At 39.1% G+C, this 17,202-nt stretch overlaps 1 protein-coding gene across 1 annotated transcript in view; it reads left to right on the top strand.

The window, feature by feature from the left end:
- The window catches only part of LOC133845919 (serine-rich adhesin for platelets), a 100,290-nt gene extending 84,748 nt beyond the window's left edge, over nucleotides 1-15,542 (top strand). The window contains exons 6-10 of the mRNA XM_062280989.1: nucleotides 7,640-7,923; nucleotides 8,002-8,178; nucleotides 12,955-13,090; nucleotides 13,163-13,868; nucleotides 14,036-15,542. Of these exons, the coding sequence (XP_062136973.1) occupies nucleotides 7,640-7,923; nucleotides 8,002-8,178; nucleotides 12,955-13,090; nucleotides 13,163-13,868; nucleotides 14,036-15,158 (2,426 nt within the window). The 3' untranslated portion in view covers nucleotides 15,159-15,542. The remainder of the gene's footprint in view (nucleotides 1-7,639; nucleotides 7,924-8,001; nucleotides 8,179-12,954; nucleotides 13,091-13,162; nucleotides 13,869-14,035) is intronic.
- Nucleotides 15,543-17,202: the final 1,660 nt, after the last annotated feature.

The raw sequence follows: 17,202 nt of genomic DNA, 5'->3' as shown, positions 1-17,202 counted from the left end.
TTAATAGCTAGACTGAGCTCAGCTTTTTTGAAGCTCTGCAAAATTATGATTTTATTATTATTTTTTCATTACTATTCCTCTCTGATATAATAAACAAATTTACGCATAATGAGCTGGAGTTTATAAAGCGAGAAAATAAGTTTGGCTGCTGTTGCCAAGGCTTGCGAATAAATTGGTTCATTTCCTGTTGGTTTTTCCTACATTCATTCACTCGGTGGGTGTTATTAGCATTGAGGGAAACTGCTGAGTTTTGACCGACTGTTGAGTAGTTTTTTTTTTATGAGCTATTTGTATTTCGACCGCTCTTTTGTTGAGTTGTAGTTGTAGTTTGTTTTATAGTTTTTTCTGCCTGGTGTTTGGCTTTTGTTGGTGTTGCCAACTCTCTGTTGACGCGCTGACCAAATTGATGTGTTGCCAAAGCCATTAAGCCAAGTCTGTTGCTATTGACTTACGCACCATTTGGCCCACAATTCGCGTTGGGCCTTTTGCGTTTTCCATTTCCCTTCCCTTCCACTTCTCTTTCTTTCTTTTGCGCTTTGGCTCGTCGTCGCAATTAACACTTGTTGACAAGTTCAGTAGGCCAAGTCAAAGTGTTGTTGTTGTCGTTATTGTTGTTGTAGTTGTTGCTCAAGTATTGCGTGGCAGAGGCAATTTAAACTTAACACTTGACGCCCACGCGTAGTGCCCCCATTTGGGGCAGCTGCTATGATTTGAGGCGATTAAAATTTGATTTATGTCGACTCATTAATTAGACGCCACAACAGCGAACCGTCGCGTTGCCTCAGGCTACAGTGTTTTTTTTTTTGCAAACATTTGGCCCCACGGGGGTTGGACAGCCACTGGACAGCACAGTGGTCAAGTGAAAGTCTTTCGCTGCGGATGATTTTTGCATTAAATAATTAATTATGAATGCTTAGCTAATTATCTGATAAGAATATTAGTTATTTATTTATGCTTATATTTATATTTTCATCTCATTTCACCCACTGTGCGCGGTGAAATTAATTAAGATTGTGACTGCTCTGCTAAAGCTATTAAGTGACCCATTGAACGACCTCAGTCCCTCCACTGCAATTGTCACCTCTCTCTCTCTGTTGCTCTCTCTCGTGTACTTCCCCCTCTCTTTAAATGCTCTTCGCACTCACTGACGTCATAGGCCGCATTGTCTCTCCGTTAATTAGGCGCATTCTTTTTGTGAATGCCCAGCACGAGTGCGAAGAAGCAAACCGAAGGCGACGGCGACGAAAATATTAACGAATGGATATACAAATAAATACATGTGTGTATTTGAAATGAAAACTCAACGATCGCATACTCACCACACTCAACAACAACTCGGCGGCAATCGGCAAACGTCTGTTGTTGTTTGCTGTGGCGGCTACGCACAGTGCTGTGGTGAGTTGAGCGGCGCAATTAGCGAACGGCAACTGCCCAAGCGAAATGTCCAATGCGCCGCGCGCTCGCGACTCTTTTTGTTGTTTTGAATCGAATTCATTAACAGTTTATGTTTAGAACATTGAACGTGGCTGTGAGATTTGTTGTAGCGCGCTTTTTTTTTCGTTTACCTACATAGCTAAAATCAAAGGCGGCGACAGCGAAATGCAATTCGCAATACGAGTATGTGCAATAAAATGAAAGCAGCATGCTATTGAAGATGCTCTAAAGCAGTGCAAGTTATACTTGAAGTGCAAGCAGTGTATGTGGAGTACAAGCAGTTGTCTGAGAACACTGCATTGTTATTGTTATTATTATTGCTATTGAAAATGTGTGATATGTCGGCCAAACTTGACAACAGCTGTGACTATGAAAACACAGAAGATGAGGGAATTGGCGGTAAGTGCTGTGAAATTTGGCAACTCTGCTACCTTTGCCTGACATTGGCCAAGAATTTCGACGCAATTTCCTCGAACGAGAAGCTAATGCACAGGCCTCAGCGTAGATCAACAAAAATCACAGAAATACGACGACAAAATGAGCATTAAAAACTGAACTGTGTAGGAAAGCATACAAGTACGCGAGTATTATGAGGTCTGACCTAGAGCTGGCCGCAGAATAAACAAATGAATATGCGATGTGTAGAAATACATACAAAAATATACATTGTATGTGTTCATATGTATATTTTAGTCAACATCAGTTTCGCATTAGCATTTACATTTAAAGCAGAGAAGTAATAAAACATAGAAGAGAATTTTTATTTTTGTAGAGTATTTAATTCTCTGCTATTGCGTAGAAAGTGACTTTCCCCTGCCTCTTTATACACTCCTTAACATTTCCTCTTATTCATCACAACCGCAAATTCTCATACAATAAATATTAAATATATAAACACATACATATATAATGTGTATTATATTGTTGTATTATTCGCGCATATGTGTGCCATTTGATTTTGCAAATTATGAGTGCACTCTCGTAAAAATCATTAATTCGTTCCGTTTTGCAGTGACACATGTAATGTCGTTGGGTTCTGATTAATTAGCTAATTTTTAGTGTTTTGCGTATTTGTTTGTGTTTGGTTTCAATTTGTTTCAACTGGTTTATTGTGCCAAATAGGCAAGGAATCGACTTGGAAAGACTTGTGCACAACTTTCTATAAATAAGCATTAGAATTGCTGCCAAAAAAATGCTACTATACAAATAGATTAAAAAACAACGCATATAAATATAAATACGACAGAGGACTTTTGTTGTGGTTTGGGGGTACGACCTTGAATTACGTCCAGACCGTAAAATGTAATGCAACAAAAATCATTTCAAACTAAAAGAAAACTAGACGACTTTAAGTTACTCTATTGTCTGAATTTGATGAAATTTGTAGAATACAGAGATAATAATGAATCGAGTATGCATATCAAAAGTGATGTGTTTATTGCTGAAAATAACATATATAATAGAATTCTTCGATAATATAATATTTAGTGCTGAGTCAGCACTGCTGACTAACAAACATTCTTTCAACTGCTTGCTAGACATCTACAGTCATACATCGCCAGATGGCGCTGTCTTTCAACGATGGCTCAACAATCCGTTGGCTCACTCATCATAAGGTTGCCAACAACTAGCTCCTCTATGTTCATCTTTCAGTTTCTGATTGACATTCAGCAGGCGTCGTTCATTCACTATAAAACGCAGCGGCGAATCTGATTCTTCTGACAAGTTCTTCCGCTCTGCGGTTGCTTTTATTAGTTTCTTTTATTCGCCCGATTCGCACGTTGTTTACAACTGTAAATTGTTTATACGCATCGATTGTAGACGCACAATTTATCGAACACGCAAATAAGTTTACAATATTTATGCCAATTTCACATTTTGTAGGGACTTTTTGTGCAGTGATAAAGATCTTTGTTTGCCTAGAGAATAATATTTGTAATCCTCAGCAGGCTTTATTCAGCTGTTGCCATAAACAGTCGAAAGTTTATGTTGACTTTGAGGGTTAACTTTTGTTATTAAATAGTTTAATGATAACAATATTAAAATTGATTAATTGTTTTTGCTGTCAATACTACAAGGGAACGGTTTTGTTTATTTAGATAAGCGTAGGTTGAAAGAACTTTATCAAAATTACAGAGAATTTTATTAAAAAAGAAGTACAAAATTCCAAAGATAGTAATGAAAGAATTCTGTCGAACATGTGCGTTTATAATTAAGTAAAATATTGTATGGTATCTATTACTTTTTACATTTATATTTATATATATAAAAAGCAATCTTAAGTGATGAATTTTAGCTAAAGCTAAGAGCTTTGAAATGAGCTAACTCAAGCTAATATGCGCATCATTTTTTATACATATTTTCTTTGAGTGCTTTTGCACATTTCACAAAGCGAATTAGAGAATAAATTCCACTTGAAATTTGTTTCATAGCCGCCCACAAAGAGCAAGCGCTGTTAAATGGGCGACGCTTTAACTATTTCAAATGTCTGTCCGTCCGTCTGTTTGTTATTCGTGTCTCTCGCTTTCGCACTAAACACTTTTGCAGTTAAATTGCAATTAAAACAGAAAGACTGCAAATAAACAAGTGACTGCTGCTGGACCAGGGCAACAAACCCGCTTACATCCCTCCTCCCACTCGCCACAGCTCAGGTCGAAGTTGTGAAGCTGTCGCAGAAACTAAACAGAAACCCGAAAAGATTTCAAGTGAGATTTTTATGCTGTGCAAAACGCAGCTAATTGAAATGCCAGTTGCTGTTTCTCAGTTTTTTGATTCGTTGTTGGTTTTGTAGTTGTGATTTTCATTATTGTTGTTTTAGCTTTTAATTACGGGCATTTTGCCGCTGGACATGTTTTTGTTGCACTTTTTGTGGGTCGCCATTGGGCCAAGACAGGTTGCATTTTGGCCAAAACGGGCAAAACTACGCATGGGTGTTGATTGTGTGTGTGTGTAGCTGTAGAGTGTGTGTGTGTGTGAGTGAATGCATCGCAAAGTCAATCACTTAGGCAGCTGCCTAATGCCAAATAAGATATTTCGGAATTTCAATTATTTTCGTTTGAGTGTGTGTGTGTACTGTGAGCATGTGTGTGTGTACTGTGAGCATGTGTGTGTGTCTGTGGTCAGTGCAACATACGTCGCATGCTGACAGCTCTGACTTTGAGCGAGCATATGCAACAGCAGCCCACTGTGCCGACGCGTCGCACAGTGTGACTTGCTTGACTGACAGTCAGACAGCAGGCGTTGACACATGTTGATTTCCAGCCGAAAAACTGAAATTGAACCTGAAACTGCGCGAGAAAACCCCCCGAAGAAAAAAAAACCGTCATTATGAGTTTGGCTGACCAAATGAAAGTCCAGAATGTGAATGGAATAGTGTTTGAATATATGAATGGGAAAACAAATATTAATGCGAAATTTATGCAGTTTAGTTGACAATGTTGACAAAAAAAAAGAATGTTCTTTTGATTAAATGCATAAATAAACAATAACTGAATTTTAAGTTAAAAATTTAACAGCAAACTTCGCATTGATTGTAGCTTTTTAGATGCGAAAATCCTTCTTCAAATAAAAACTTTTTATTGTATTAAAGTTATTTTGAAAGTTGTTAAGTAGCCAAGAAAATCTATATTTGCGTTCTTTAAGTTTATAAGTTCATAAATTGAATTTTTAATGAGTAATTCATATATTTGATTGAACCCTTTTTTTGTAATATTTAGCTGTATCAAAATTTGGGAATAATTAATCAACTATATATAATGATACTTAATTTAAAGTAGCACTTAAAAGTTTAGCAAATTTGTCAGTATTTATAGTTTACTTTTATTTAGAGAGAATTGTAGCATTTTTAGTTTAATTGGTCTAAAACAAACCTGCACTTAATTTTTATCGTGGGAAAATCCCTTCCGAGCAATTTAGCATTACTTTTCTCACATTTCTCACCGAAATATTTCTCAATGAAACGAACACCCTCAACTTGGCCAGGTTTTTCCGCGTCCGTCGTAAAACAGCCAAGTGAGAAATGTGAAAAGTAACACACAAAACACAAAAAATATATAGAAATGGAATGAATGGCGAATGTAGTGCCCACATTCAAGCGAATAACTACTGAGGTGGTCGGTTTGCCAGTCATAAAATGCACAATTGCCGACTCTCTCAGCGTGAAAGAGAAGAGACTGCGACTGCGACTGAGTTGCCCCATGGTGCGATCCTGTCAGCGAGAAGAACTTGTTCAGCAGACAGATCCGTGAGAACTCGAAGACGTCGATGCTTCTCTGCTCCAGTCGGACAGTCTTGGCCTTGGCATTTCTTAGGCATTAATGTCTTGTAACTAATGCCATTTAATTGCCTAATTGACATTGCAGAATCTCGCAGAAATATCGACGTGTGCCAGGCATCACTCTTCGCTCTAAAGAGAATTTCCTCAGGTCGTGTGGCATTGGAAGTTCCAGTTCTTGAGCTCACGCGTCTCCTCAGGTGTTGTCCTTACTTAATTGCTAATGGTTATTTTAACACGCATCTGTTGTTGGGCTGCAAAATATGATTATTAACTTGCGAGGGGGAAATTCCCTTCGATTTCGGATTTGAAATTTCCGCATCCTATTAAAAATCGTTACGCTGTTTATTTAGGCATCGTGTCAACGAAGGTTTTTCCTGACTCTTTGTAGGAAATGCAATTTATTATATTTACTTTAGCTAAATTTGGTATTCGCTCTGTCAACAATTTAGTTAATTTTTTTTGCCATCTTTGCATTACATAAAAACATAAGTAATCTTGTGAGTTTCCATTTCCATAAACTGCACAAATGTCGTCTCATTTACAGACAGTTACAGTAATTGATTTAATGCCTGGATAATTTATGGTCAAGTCTGATATCGAAACGAGACAGAGAAAAGTACTTGTATGGCTATTGCGAAAGAGAATTCAATAGAGATTGAAAGGAATTCAACATAGTGTAATGATCGCAATATGATACTTTGTACAACATTTTAAAGTATGTTGATTTAATTTGCAAAGTATTTTTGTATTCAGAAATGCAGATAGAAATATATCTATTTCTGCAAGTAGAATTGAATCTATGATCATTTAAGAACTTGGGAAAATAAATCCCTAATGACAATATGGATAAAAGCGAAACGAACTGCAAAATAAATCCTAAAGTAAAAAGCGAAACTTGGCTGCAAACTATAATAAATTTTGTTGTAATTAAATTACAACATAACAAAATAAATCACAAGTTAATGTGACAAAATCATCAACATTTCAACGGCTCATTTTAAATTGAAATTGAACATTAATTTGAAATTTAAAATGAATTTTTGAAATGAAAGCATTTGAAGCCAATCAACTGTAAATAAACCGTGAGTCGGAAATTGATGAATGGCCGAGGAAGCAGAAATGCCTCAGCGAACAGAGAGTGCAACAAGTGGAGGTGCAACTTACAAGTACAACTAAGCAATTGTTGGCTACAGGTTGTACTGGTTGGCGTTGACAGTTTTGTAGCTGGCACTTTGGCTATAAATTGATGCGGCAACTACATAACCAAAGCCATTGATTATGGCGCGTGCTTGTAAGGAAATCGCATAAATTATGGTTGGACAGAGACAGAGACAGAGAAGAAGAGAGATGAGGTAGAAGGAGAGACAGTCTGACGTCGATCGATGGATCGATGATGATGGGTTGCTGAACCCGAAACACCTTTTGGATGTTGAGGCAGCGAACTCTTAAGCTATTTGTCAAGCCTCTCTTTTAACTACAAGTTGCCCCTTGAAGTTGTCCCTCTTCTTACCCCAACAGCTCCCTCTTGTTGTAGTTGTGGCTCGTTTCGCGTGTAATTGATGAGACAAGGCGGCTCTAGGCCTTTGACCCTGCCCCTCACTTGCTCTACACCTATGTGTGAGTAATTTATGAAGACATTGTTTTGTCTCTGCTATAAATACTTGTATTTGCTTTCCCTTTTTTTTTCTGTTGTTGTTATGTTGTACTCTTGCGCTCATCTACAGCAATTACTCATCTTTCAATCGCTCAATCTTGGAGACTGCAAATGACACAAGCAGTTGAGCTCAGCTCCAACTGAGTCATCATTAGTTGGTTCAGTCACAACTTTCGCTGTTTTGTTGCTTATATAATAATTCACCAAAATTATGATATTCATAACAATCCACAGATAATCTCTTAATCATAATCTCTCGCTCTACTCTCTTGCAGAATCGTTGCGTTCCGGCGTGGATCAAACGGAGCTGCAGGAGCTCAATGAATTGGGTTTAATCCTTGCAACGCCACGCGACTCGAAGCGTGCCTCCATCAGCAATGAGCTGCTTTGCATTTGCGGTGCGGCAGATGCCAAAAATGCCACCTGCAGCTGTGCCACAGAGAAGGCGCCCAAGCTGCAGCGCACCCAAGACTCGAGGGAGTCGAGCTGCCCCTTGGAAACAGAACAAACGGAGGCACAGCTAAAGGAATTAACAGCAAGCTTACCCAATACAAATGAGGTGGGTACAACAACTTGGCAGGCAGTCTGAACTATGTAAAACAACTCGGTATATCTCTCTTTCTCTTTTACTCTGCAGGACACTTCGCTGCACAGCCAGGCGGAGGAGAATCCCCTGCTCAAGTGCTTCATGGAGAACGGCTACTTGAACTACGAACGGCTAACAAAGTGTCTGGAGGGCCGAAAGCAGCAGCAGGAGCAACAGCAATGTCAAGTAATGGGACTCGCCATTGTTGTGCAGTGCTTGCACATGCAGGTGAGATTGAAAACGAAATTGAATGGACGAAGGGTTTTAGGATTTTGTGCAGAAAAACAGGCGCCAGGCAAAAGTCCTTGCCAGCAGCTTGTACCGAACTTTTGTTCACTTTGCAATGCGCTCGACTGATTTTTCCTTTGTCTGTGAGAACCAAAAGAGAGAGAGAGAGAGTGAGGGGTGAGGGGATTGCTGTGTGTGCTCTAATAAAAGGCCAAAATCCAGGGCCAAGCGTGTATGGTCTAGAAATTTGCCTTAAGCTGCGCTTTAATTTCAGCTAATTTCGTTTAATTGTTACAGTTTCGGCTAAGCCGCTCAATCCCAGAGTGCAACTGAAACCATATCCGGGTTGCATTCTTAATGCCTCGGCCACTTTTTCTCTTTTTGTGTTTGCACTAATTAAAACTCTAGTTTCGGCCTGGCCAACACACACACACACACACACACACACGAATGTATAGAGAGCTACTCTACATTTTCCACATCTGTTTCGGCTACTGTAAAAGTAGTTCTACCCTTTTGTTTTTGAGGTATGCGAAAAGGGTGTGATCTCTGCTCTGCATTCAATTAATTGTTATCATTCTCGAAAGGATTTTCCATACTCGAGTATAAAGAGAATTCTCGAGTAGATTTCTCACATACGTGCGAGTTTTAACAGTTTCTACCGCTCGGGTTTAACAGCTCTCTATATAGTAAATATAAAAGCGGTTAACACGCGAGGTGCGAATATAATGAAATATCATATTCTTAAGGAGAAATACCTGACAGATTGTTCTACACTCATTCTCGATCCCTTTCCCGACCTAATTATTCACGAAGCGAGTAACAAAAGTGTTAAGGTAGCTCGGGCATAACCGTGGAAATTCCATTGCAAAGTTTGAACTGATTTAAGGCATCCTCAAATTCTTTTATTCTGCATTTATTCTCGTTTCCTTCTTTCTGTGAGTTATACTATTGAAATTACTATTGTAATATAACATATTTTAAAACTGCAATAGCAGAATTTAAATTGCTTCCCATTAAATCATTTATTATTTAAATACTTTATTTTGATTAAGACATTATTATCGGGCATAGCCATGGAAATTCAATTGCAAAGTTTGAAAGCAGTTTAAGGTGCTGACAAATGTATACAAATTTCTTTAATCTTCACTTATGTTAGTTATACTATTGAAATGACTTTAGCAATGCACTATATATTTTAAGAACAGCACTCAAAAGCCTTCCTTTTGATGCATTTACTACAACTTTATTTTGAGTAAGAGACTCTCTCTTGAAATATCAATATGTGAATTTCAATTGTAATTCACTGTATTTATTCTATTTCATTTTGCTTTCATTGTTGTGGCATTTATTGATTTAATTCAAACTTCATTAGGAATGCATTTATTTTGTGGCTCTTTCTCAGCTGCAAACAGAGAAAGCAAAATTACCTGTTGCAGACTCTCTCGTTGTCTCGATGAAGTGCTCGATAATTGGCATTTCCTTGACCATTAAATTGCAATAACAAGATCGTAAAAATACGCGACAACAACATTATTTTGACATTTGCATCGCGATGTGTTGAGATGTCGTTAACACAGCAAAGGAGAGTTGTTCCTTTGCTTCCATTTTCACTCGTAAATCGATTTATGATGTTGCTTGTCTGCTGACTCCTAAACCGCAAATGATTTTAGCTAGCAGGTAGAAAAGAGAAGGCGAGACTGAAAAAGTAGTTAATATAGATTGCGAAGTGCAGCAAAATATTTATATAAAATTTACTATTAAAGTGCAGCATTCATACTCTATTGAATTTATTTCCATTATTGCTCTCAGTATTTGATCATTTCACATTTCTTCAAGGATAATAGAAAACGAAAGTACATTCAAAGCAATTTCTTTTTGCCGTGTCATAATCCCATTCATTGCACAATATTTCGAGTACTTTGCCGCAATGTTTGTGTAACTTGTTGCATGCGGTTGGTTGCGCATTTTCAATGGAATTTTCACATTTGCATAAATCGCTAGAGAATTTCAATATTGCGTATAGTTTTTCCCACTAAAAGCCTAAACGGCTGTTGTTTGTGTGTTGTGTTGCGTTGTGCTGTCAAACATAAATATTTATTTAAAAATATGATCCAGCTAAAGATTTCACAACACGGTGTGAAAAGCGGAAACAGGCACAAGCACAAGGACATTAAGGATAACAGCATACGTTCTATAGGTTCCTTCTCTCTATGTCTCTCTCATTATCTTCGTCTTCATATCGCTTGGCGTAGCGCGTGTTTCAATTTTTATGGCGGTTCGCAGATGAAGTGAAGGACGTGGAGAATGACAGCATTTTAATGATACTCCAGTTACTCTTGATATTCTACAACTAGACGGCAGACAGCAGACTCTAAAGTAGTCGAAAGGATTAAGGACAAACCAGTGACACTTTAATTGTAGCTTCTACATACAGGTAGTCAAGGATACGGCGACAAGGCGACAGTCAAAGTGGCAGTCGGAGACGGAGATTGAGACGCAGACAGACACGTAATTACAATCAAAGTATTGCGACGACAGACGATAGACAGATTTCTATTGCTAACCATGTCCGACAGTCTAAATATGAGGTTGGCTTAAACGTCTCGGGGTGGGAGTCGTTGATTAAGTATTAAGTACTCGATTATTTGTGGTGAAAGTGGAGCAACCAATGCGATTGCTTCAGAAATAAGTGTAGAGCAGTTAATTCCACAAGCCAATGACTAATATTCAAATGCGATTGAAGATTAATATATATTGTTGGAAGATTAAATATTAAATAATTGAAATTTGTTATGATAGAATAGGTATGAAAAAACGATTTTAAATTTGTTATTGATAACTTAATGATGTGTTCAACTTAATTCGAATTGAAGAATTGATGTTTAAACAACTCCACAAACAAACTACTTTTCCACTAAAATAGAAAGAGTAAATAAATTAGGCGTAAATTAGGTTGACATAGTTTTAGCAAGTTCTTTCCAAATATGTATCGAAATTTTGTTGACTTGGATTTAGAAAGCGTGTTAGTCCTTAATTATTTTCCGAAGATATATATACTTTCCGTAACTAAAAATCAAATATATTTCAAGTATATTCTCTCGATTAGTTCCATGCAATAATGCAACTCTTGTAGCAACTTCCATTTGTCTTTTCCAACCCCTTTAAGTACTCGCTAATGTCCAACTCTTAAGACTAAAATGAAGCTCCATTTAACTGCAAGTCAGTCCGTCGTGAAAATTGCGATTGGTTGTAGCTAATAAAATTTGTGTCAAGTACTCGAAGCTAAGTGTATCACTCGGCACTCGAGTTGACGCCAGCGAAGAGGAGGAGTGTGCATCCTTCTGACATTTTTGGAAGGGAGACGCGCTTCTTGTACACATTTTGTTCGATACGGAAACACCTGAAATGTCGCAGCGAAGGAGAGCAAATTGAAGTGCATTCCGACGCCCCAAATTCCAGATTCCAAACGTAATGCCGAAAGGGTTTTGTGCGTGACCAATTTTGCAGTCGCGCAGAAAACCACATGAGGTGTGGGCGAAATCGTTGGAAAGATTAAGCCGCAGACTTTGGCTGCAGATCGATTGCAGCAGAGTGTGCTACCAACTTTTTCTGGTCTTCTCTTTTTCTCGAGGGGCGTTGACGAGTAGCCAACAACGCCCTTCGGTCCACCAAGAGCCACACCCATTTTGCTTTTTGGTTTTTTGCGCACTCAGGCTCAAAAATGAAATGAGAAATGGAAAAGGAAACGAAAATCCTTTTTGCGAACATCGTAAATCTGCTGTAAATATTTTGGGCCATCTTTCTGTTGCTCTTCCTTAAGTATACGACATTTTCTACCTGTTGGCCTATAAAAGGAGCTGTCGATCCTGTCGCTGGTCATCAGTCGACTCGCAGTATTCGTCGTGTTCAACACGTTGCTTTCCTTGCAAATACATTTAAATTTACAAAATGTTTGAGAACTTTGTGTTTACCAACGAGAATTTGTCCGCTGAAACCATGGACTTTGATTTGATCAGCTGGACTGAGTGCAGCAACAACATAATGGATAATCTGTCTTGCGATTCTGAGGTAAAAGAGAGATAATTAAAAATAGAAAGAAGAAAGTATAAACAAATTTATGTGGGAGAAATTGAGGGAATAAACTAATTTAGTATTATCATTAGGTACTTAATTTTTTACTTCTGGAACTTCTAACTTACATATTTCTTTGTTTATTTAATTTTTTTTTATATACTGTACTGCGATCGTTATGAATTCAGGTTTCTTATTTTTATAAATTTATACTTATAATTGGTTATTGTTGAAAATTCAGTCATTATTTTAACAAAGGAATTAATCATACTTTCATGTTAATATTAATATTATTAGAGCAAATGAATACTACAGAGTACACACTTCATTATTATGCCAATTCTTTATTTCCAAATCAAACAAATTTATTAAGTTAAAAATCGGAAGAATTCTCCTAGAACAATATTACTTTATATTTAGGAATTCATCAGAATTTCCTCTTAAGTGGACACTTAATATCTGCAGTACAATTCTATAGATATGCATTAAAAAATGCTTAAAAATTGAAGAGTTTACCAGGAATACTTTTATTCCCACGCTCACTTCACTACACGAGAACTGAAAATGTAAATCCTTGTGGTCAAGGTCAAGCTTTGGGAATTTTCCCATCGTAAAGCAATTTTCACGCGAGCAATTAAGAGGTGGCTCAGGTAGCAAAATTGCAACCGTTCTAAACTCCTTGTTTGTTTTCTTCTTTTGCAGATGGACAAGTTAAGCTGCCAAGATAAGAAGGCACAGACAACGCTGGCCGACACCATTGCCATGCTAAAGCAGACGCAGCACAAGTGTGAAGAGCTGCAGGAGTTGGAACATCTGCACCGCAGCAAGCTGCAAGAAGGTAAGTCACAAATCATAACTAACTTCTGCTCATCATGCTAACTCCGTGATCTTTCCTTCTTCTTCTGTGCAGCACAAGATAAAGTGCAGGAGGTGCAGTTGCTGGCCAAGGAACGTTTCCTCGAGCTGGAGTCCCAGCTGCAGGCCAAATATGATGAAAAAAAACAGGCGCTGCAAGCCTATCATCAGGAAATGGCGCATCAGCTCCGTCAAAAACAAGACCAGGTGAATGCCGCTGAGCAGAAAGTGCTCCAGCTACAAGCGCGCATTCGTGACCACGAAGCACAGGAGCAAGTGCTGCGTGAGAAGCTCACACGCAAGGAGAACACACATGTGCGTTCCATGTCCGCGGCCACACAGCGCGAAGAGGAGGCGCTAGAGCGTGTTAAAGAGCTGGCCAAGGAGCTGCAAGCTCTGCGCTCCAGCACTCAGCTGAAGGAGCGCGATCTGCGCGACCGTCTGGCCTTGTCGCAGGATGAGGTCAGCGTGTTGCGCACCTCCTCACAGCGTCGAGGTCCCAGCAACAGCAACGGCAGCCACAGCAACAGCAACAGCTTTAACGACAGTAGCGTCGAGCTGTGTCGTCTAACCAACGAGACGGAGAGTTTGCGCTGTGTGCTGGAGCTAAAGCAGGCAGAGAACTCGACGCTCTCGAAGCAGGTGGCAGAGCTGCAGCGGGAAAAAGATGAGCAGCGCAGTCTAAGTAATCACATCACACTGCTGGAGGCACAGCATGAAATGTTGCGCACAGAGCTCGAGAGCAAGACAGAGAAAGAAAAGTAAGTAGAGAAATAATATACTCGTACAACTGGTTTATATCTTCGATAAGTTCTAGTTAAAATACAAACTTCGGTTTGTGTCTTAGCTTAACTAAGCAAAAATGAATACATAGAATTTTAATTGGATACCCAACTAATATTCCCTTTTCTCTCTCTTTCGCTTGCAGAGATATTCAGCGCCAGATGGAGGAGTTACAAAAAGCATTCATCCTCGAGAGCATCAAGTGCAAGCGTCTCACCTGCGACAAGGAGGAACTGCAGTATCATCTCAAGCAACGCTCCGAGCAGCTCGTTCTGGTGCAAGCCCAGCTGCATGAGCTCTGCAACTGCTCCCACGACATCTCCATCAACAGTCACTCGTACAGTCGAAGCAATTCAATGCGTGTCGACACATCGAACACATCGCCACCCGCCTCGCCAGTCATCAAGGGGGTCATCGAACGCAACGATTCTGTTAGCTGGGTGCTCGAAATGGACGATGAGTCGCCACAGGTGGCCGCCTCGAAGTTGGTGCGACGTGCCGGCTCCTTGCGCAGCACCTGCGAACGTAGTCCCACCCAACGCCGACAGCCGCAGCTGTCGCAGAGTTACGCCAGCAATGGCCACACCAATGGCCATGGTCATGGCTCCAATTCGCATGTACAGGGTCCCAATCCGCTGTCGCAAAGCATGTCAGCCACAGCGCTGATGCGTGGCCAGACCAATGAGCCCGAGTCGCCGCGTCCACTCTGCCGAGCTCGCTCGCAAACGGTGTGCAACAACAAGGCGGCAGCAACAGCCTTTGAGATGCGACCCCAGCGCCAGCAGCAACAGCAGCGTCAGCGACAGAGATGCGATGACGTCGAAGCGTCGCTATCAGAATGGCATGTGGATGAGCTGCGTTCCAGTTCGCCGAACCCGTTGCCACCGCCAGTTTTGGCCGAGATGCGACCATGCAGCAGCTCCGCAATGAAGCTCATGACTTGCGATGCGTATCCCAAGGCGCTCAATAAGAAATCCCAGGAGATACAGGAGTCCGCGGGCGAGGCAATGGTATCCGGTGCCAATTCAGAGGACGAGAGCTGCTCAGCTTCATCGGAGGATATGCGCAGCTCGTCCGCCTCAAGCACTGCATCAGCAGCGGGCTGTTCGCTATCGAAACGCCAAAAGCAACCGTCACGCATGTCCATTGAGGAGGCGCTGCTGCTCGATCAGGTGAACAGCCTGAATGGCACACCCATGGAGGTGAGCTGGTCCGAGGATGCTGCCGATGCGGATGCCGCCAACAATGGACACAGCAGCATCGCATGACAGCAGCCACCATCATTGGATGTTGGTTATGAGGAGCGTGCCGTCATCGAGCAGATTGCTGAGGCAGCCGAAGAGGCTTATGAGATGGCCACCGATGACCAGCAGGAGGAGCTGATTGTGGGCGATGACGATGACGACGACCAAGATGATGAAGATGATGAGGGCGAAGGTGTTGACTTCGATGTTGATGTGGATGATGAAGATAATGATGATGATGATAGCTTTTAAAGCATATGGCGCGCGCATCTAGATTGTAGAACAATTCAATGAGCATCATTAACTAAAAGCATAGCTTGGCGCAAATATAAAAACTGAACAGAATAAAACCGAAAAACTCGATAAACTAGTAAAAGTCTTGAAGAGTAACAGGATAAAACACACACACACAGGATAAAAAATCATACATTGTAATTGAAAATTTCAAAATGAAAATGTTTTATGTAAATAAGTGCATTTAGAGTGCGATTTTGTGAATGCGAAAGCAAGAGGCAACAACAATATTTGTTTATTAATCGTATAACATAATTTAAAGAATTTAAGATATAGTATGATAGAAGAGAAGATATTTTATGCAAACACGTGTATCTGTGTGTGTTTGCATAAAATATCTTCTCTTCTATCATACACACTTACACAGTAAGCGGATCCGTCACAGTCTAAAGAGAACTTTGGAACGAAAAAGAATGAGAAGAAGAGTGCACACATTTTACGATTTACGATTACGAGAAATGCGACTCAGTGAATAATCAAAATGAGTAGAAGAGTAACAAGTATAATAGATTTAAAAGATATAGAGAACAGTAGCCCAACTCTTCGGAAAACATAAAACACATAACTACGACGTTTCAAAGCAAATACGATAATACTACGAGTAAATAAATAAATGTTATGGTTAGGCATTTAGCTCAAGCATTATAAAAATATACGAGTACATACACACAACTTATAATATAACTATACAATACCAGATTTATATATATACAACATATTATTATTATCGTATTCTAACCACAAAACACACAACTCGAGATAACGTCTATCGTATATCGTATATTAAATAATATGTAATGTGTTATAGCCCCCAACCACACAACTTCTCCTTCTCCTCTTAAGCTCAACGGATAGAACAGAACAGAACATTCACTTGATGTCCTTAATTGTAATACCCCGAAAACTTTGAAATTGAAATTGTACAATTTAGACATCTAGAAATGTACGGATTAAGCAAAATTTGCATCCGGACCCTTAAGCTTTAATTTTTTTGCGTAAATACATATAATATACATATTGTTTATAACTTATTTGTACATTAGTTTTTAGCTTAGCATTTAGTTAAATTTACGTTTTTAATTTGTTATCAATGATTATTATATCCGTATCCATAACCGTATCCGTATTTATAACTGTAACTGTAACTATAACTATAAATGTATCTAATTGCAAGTCTTATATGTATAAGCTAAAAGGATACGCAAAAGTTTAACACGCAGCATTGTCATTAATTTTTAAGTAAGCTACGATTGCTATGTTATTTTTATGTGTGAGCCCAGCAACAACAACAACCACAATAACAGCAACTCATCCTAAATTCTGTGCATACTTATAATATAATGAATGAAATAAGCAGAATAAAACAATACAGAAAGGAATGCAAATAAGAGTATGATATAACAGTATAACACAAATTGCTACGGAAACAAGAAACCTACAAATATTTTTTGCTAAATAATTTCAAAACCTAAAATAAAATAGTAATTGTTTCAACAAATCGCCTGCCCTATCTTTTCTTTTAGTATACGTTCTTTAGTATTTCGTTTTTTAATGCAACTTTATGACGACATTAAAAATTGCAAACTGACAATTTTTTCTTATGAAAATATCTTAAAAAATTGGTAAAAATCAGAAAGTCCTTGATATCTCCGTTATTTACGGGACGATTTGAATGTGCTTTGGACAGATTATATCCGTAATCAATAGCTAACGTTGGACGCAGGACTCGTCAGGATACGCAAGGATATAACCGAGATATAAGAATTTTTTGAAT

This window comes from Drosophila sulfurigaster, chromosome 2L (assembly GCF_023558435.1).
Source record: "Drosophila sulfurigaster albostrigata strain 15112-1811.04 chromosome 2L, ASM2355843v2, whole genome shotgun sequence".
NCBI classification, from domain to species: domain Eukaryota; kingdom Metazoa; phylum Arthropoda; class Insecta; order Diptera; family Drosophilidae; genus Drosophila; species Drosophila sulfurigaster.
This window is presented reverse-complemented; position numbering and strand designations above follow the sequence as displayed.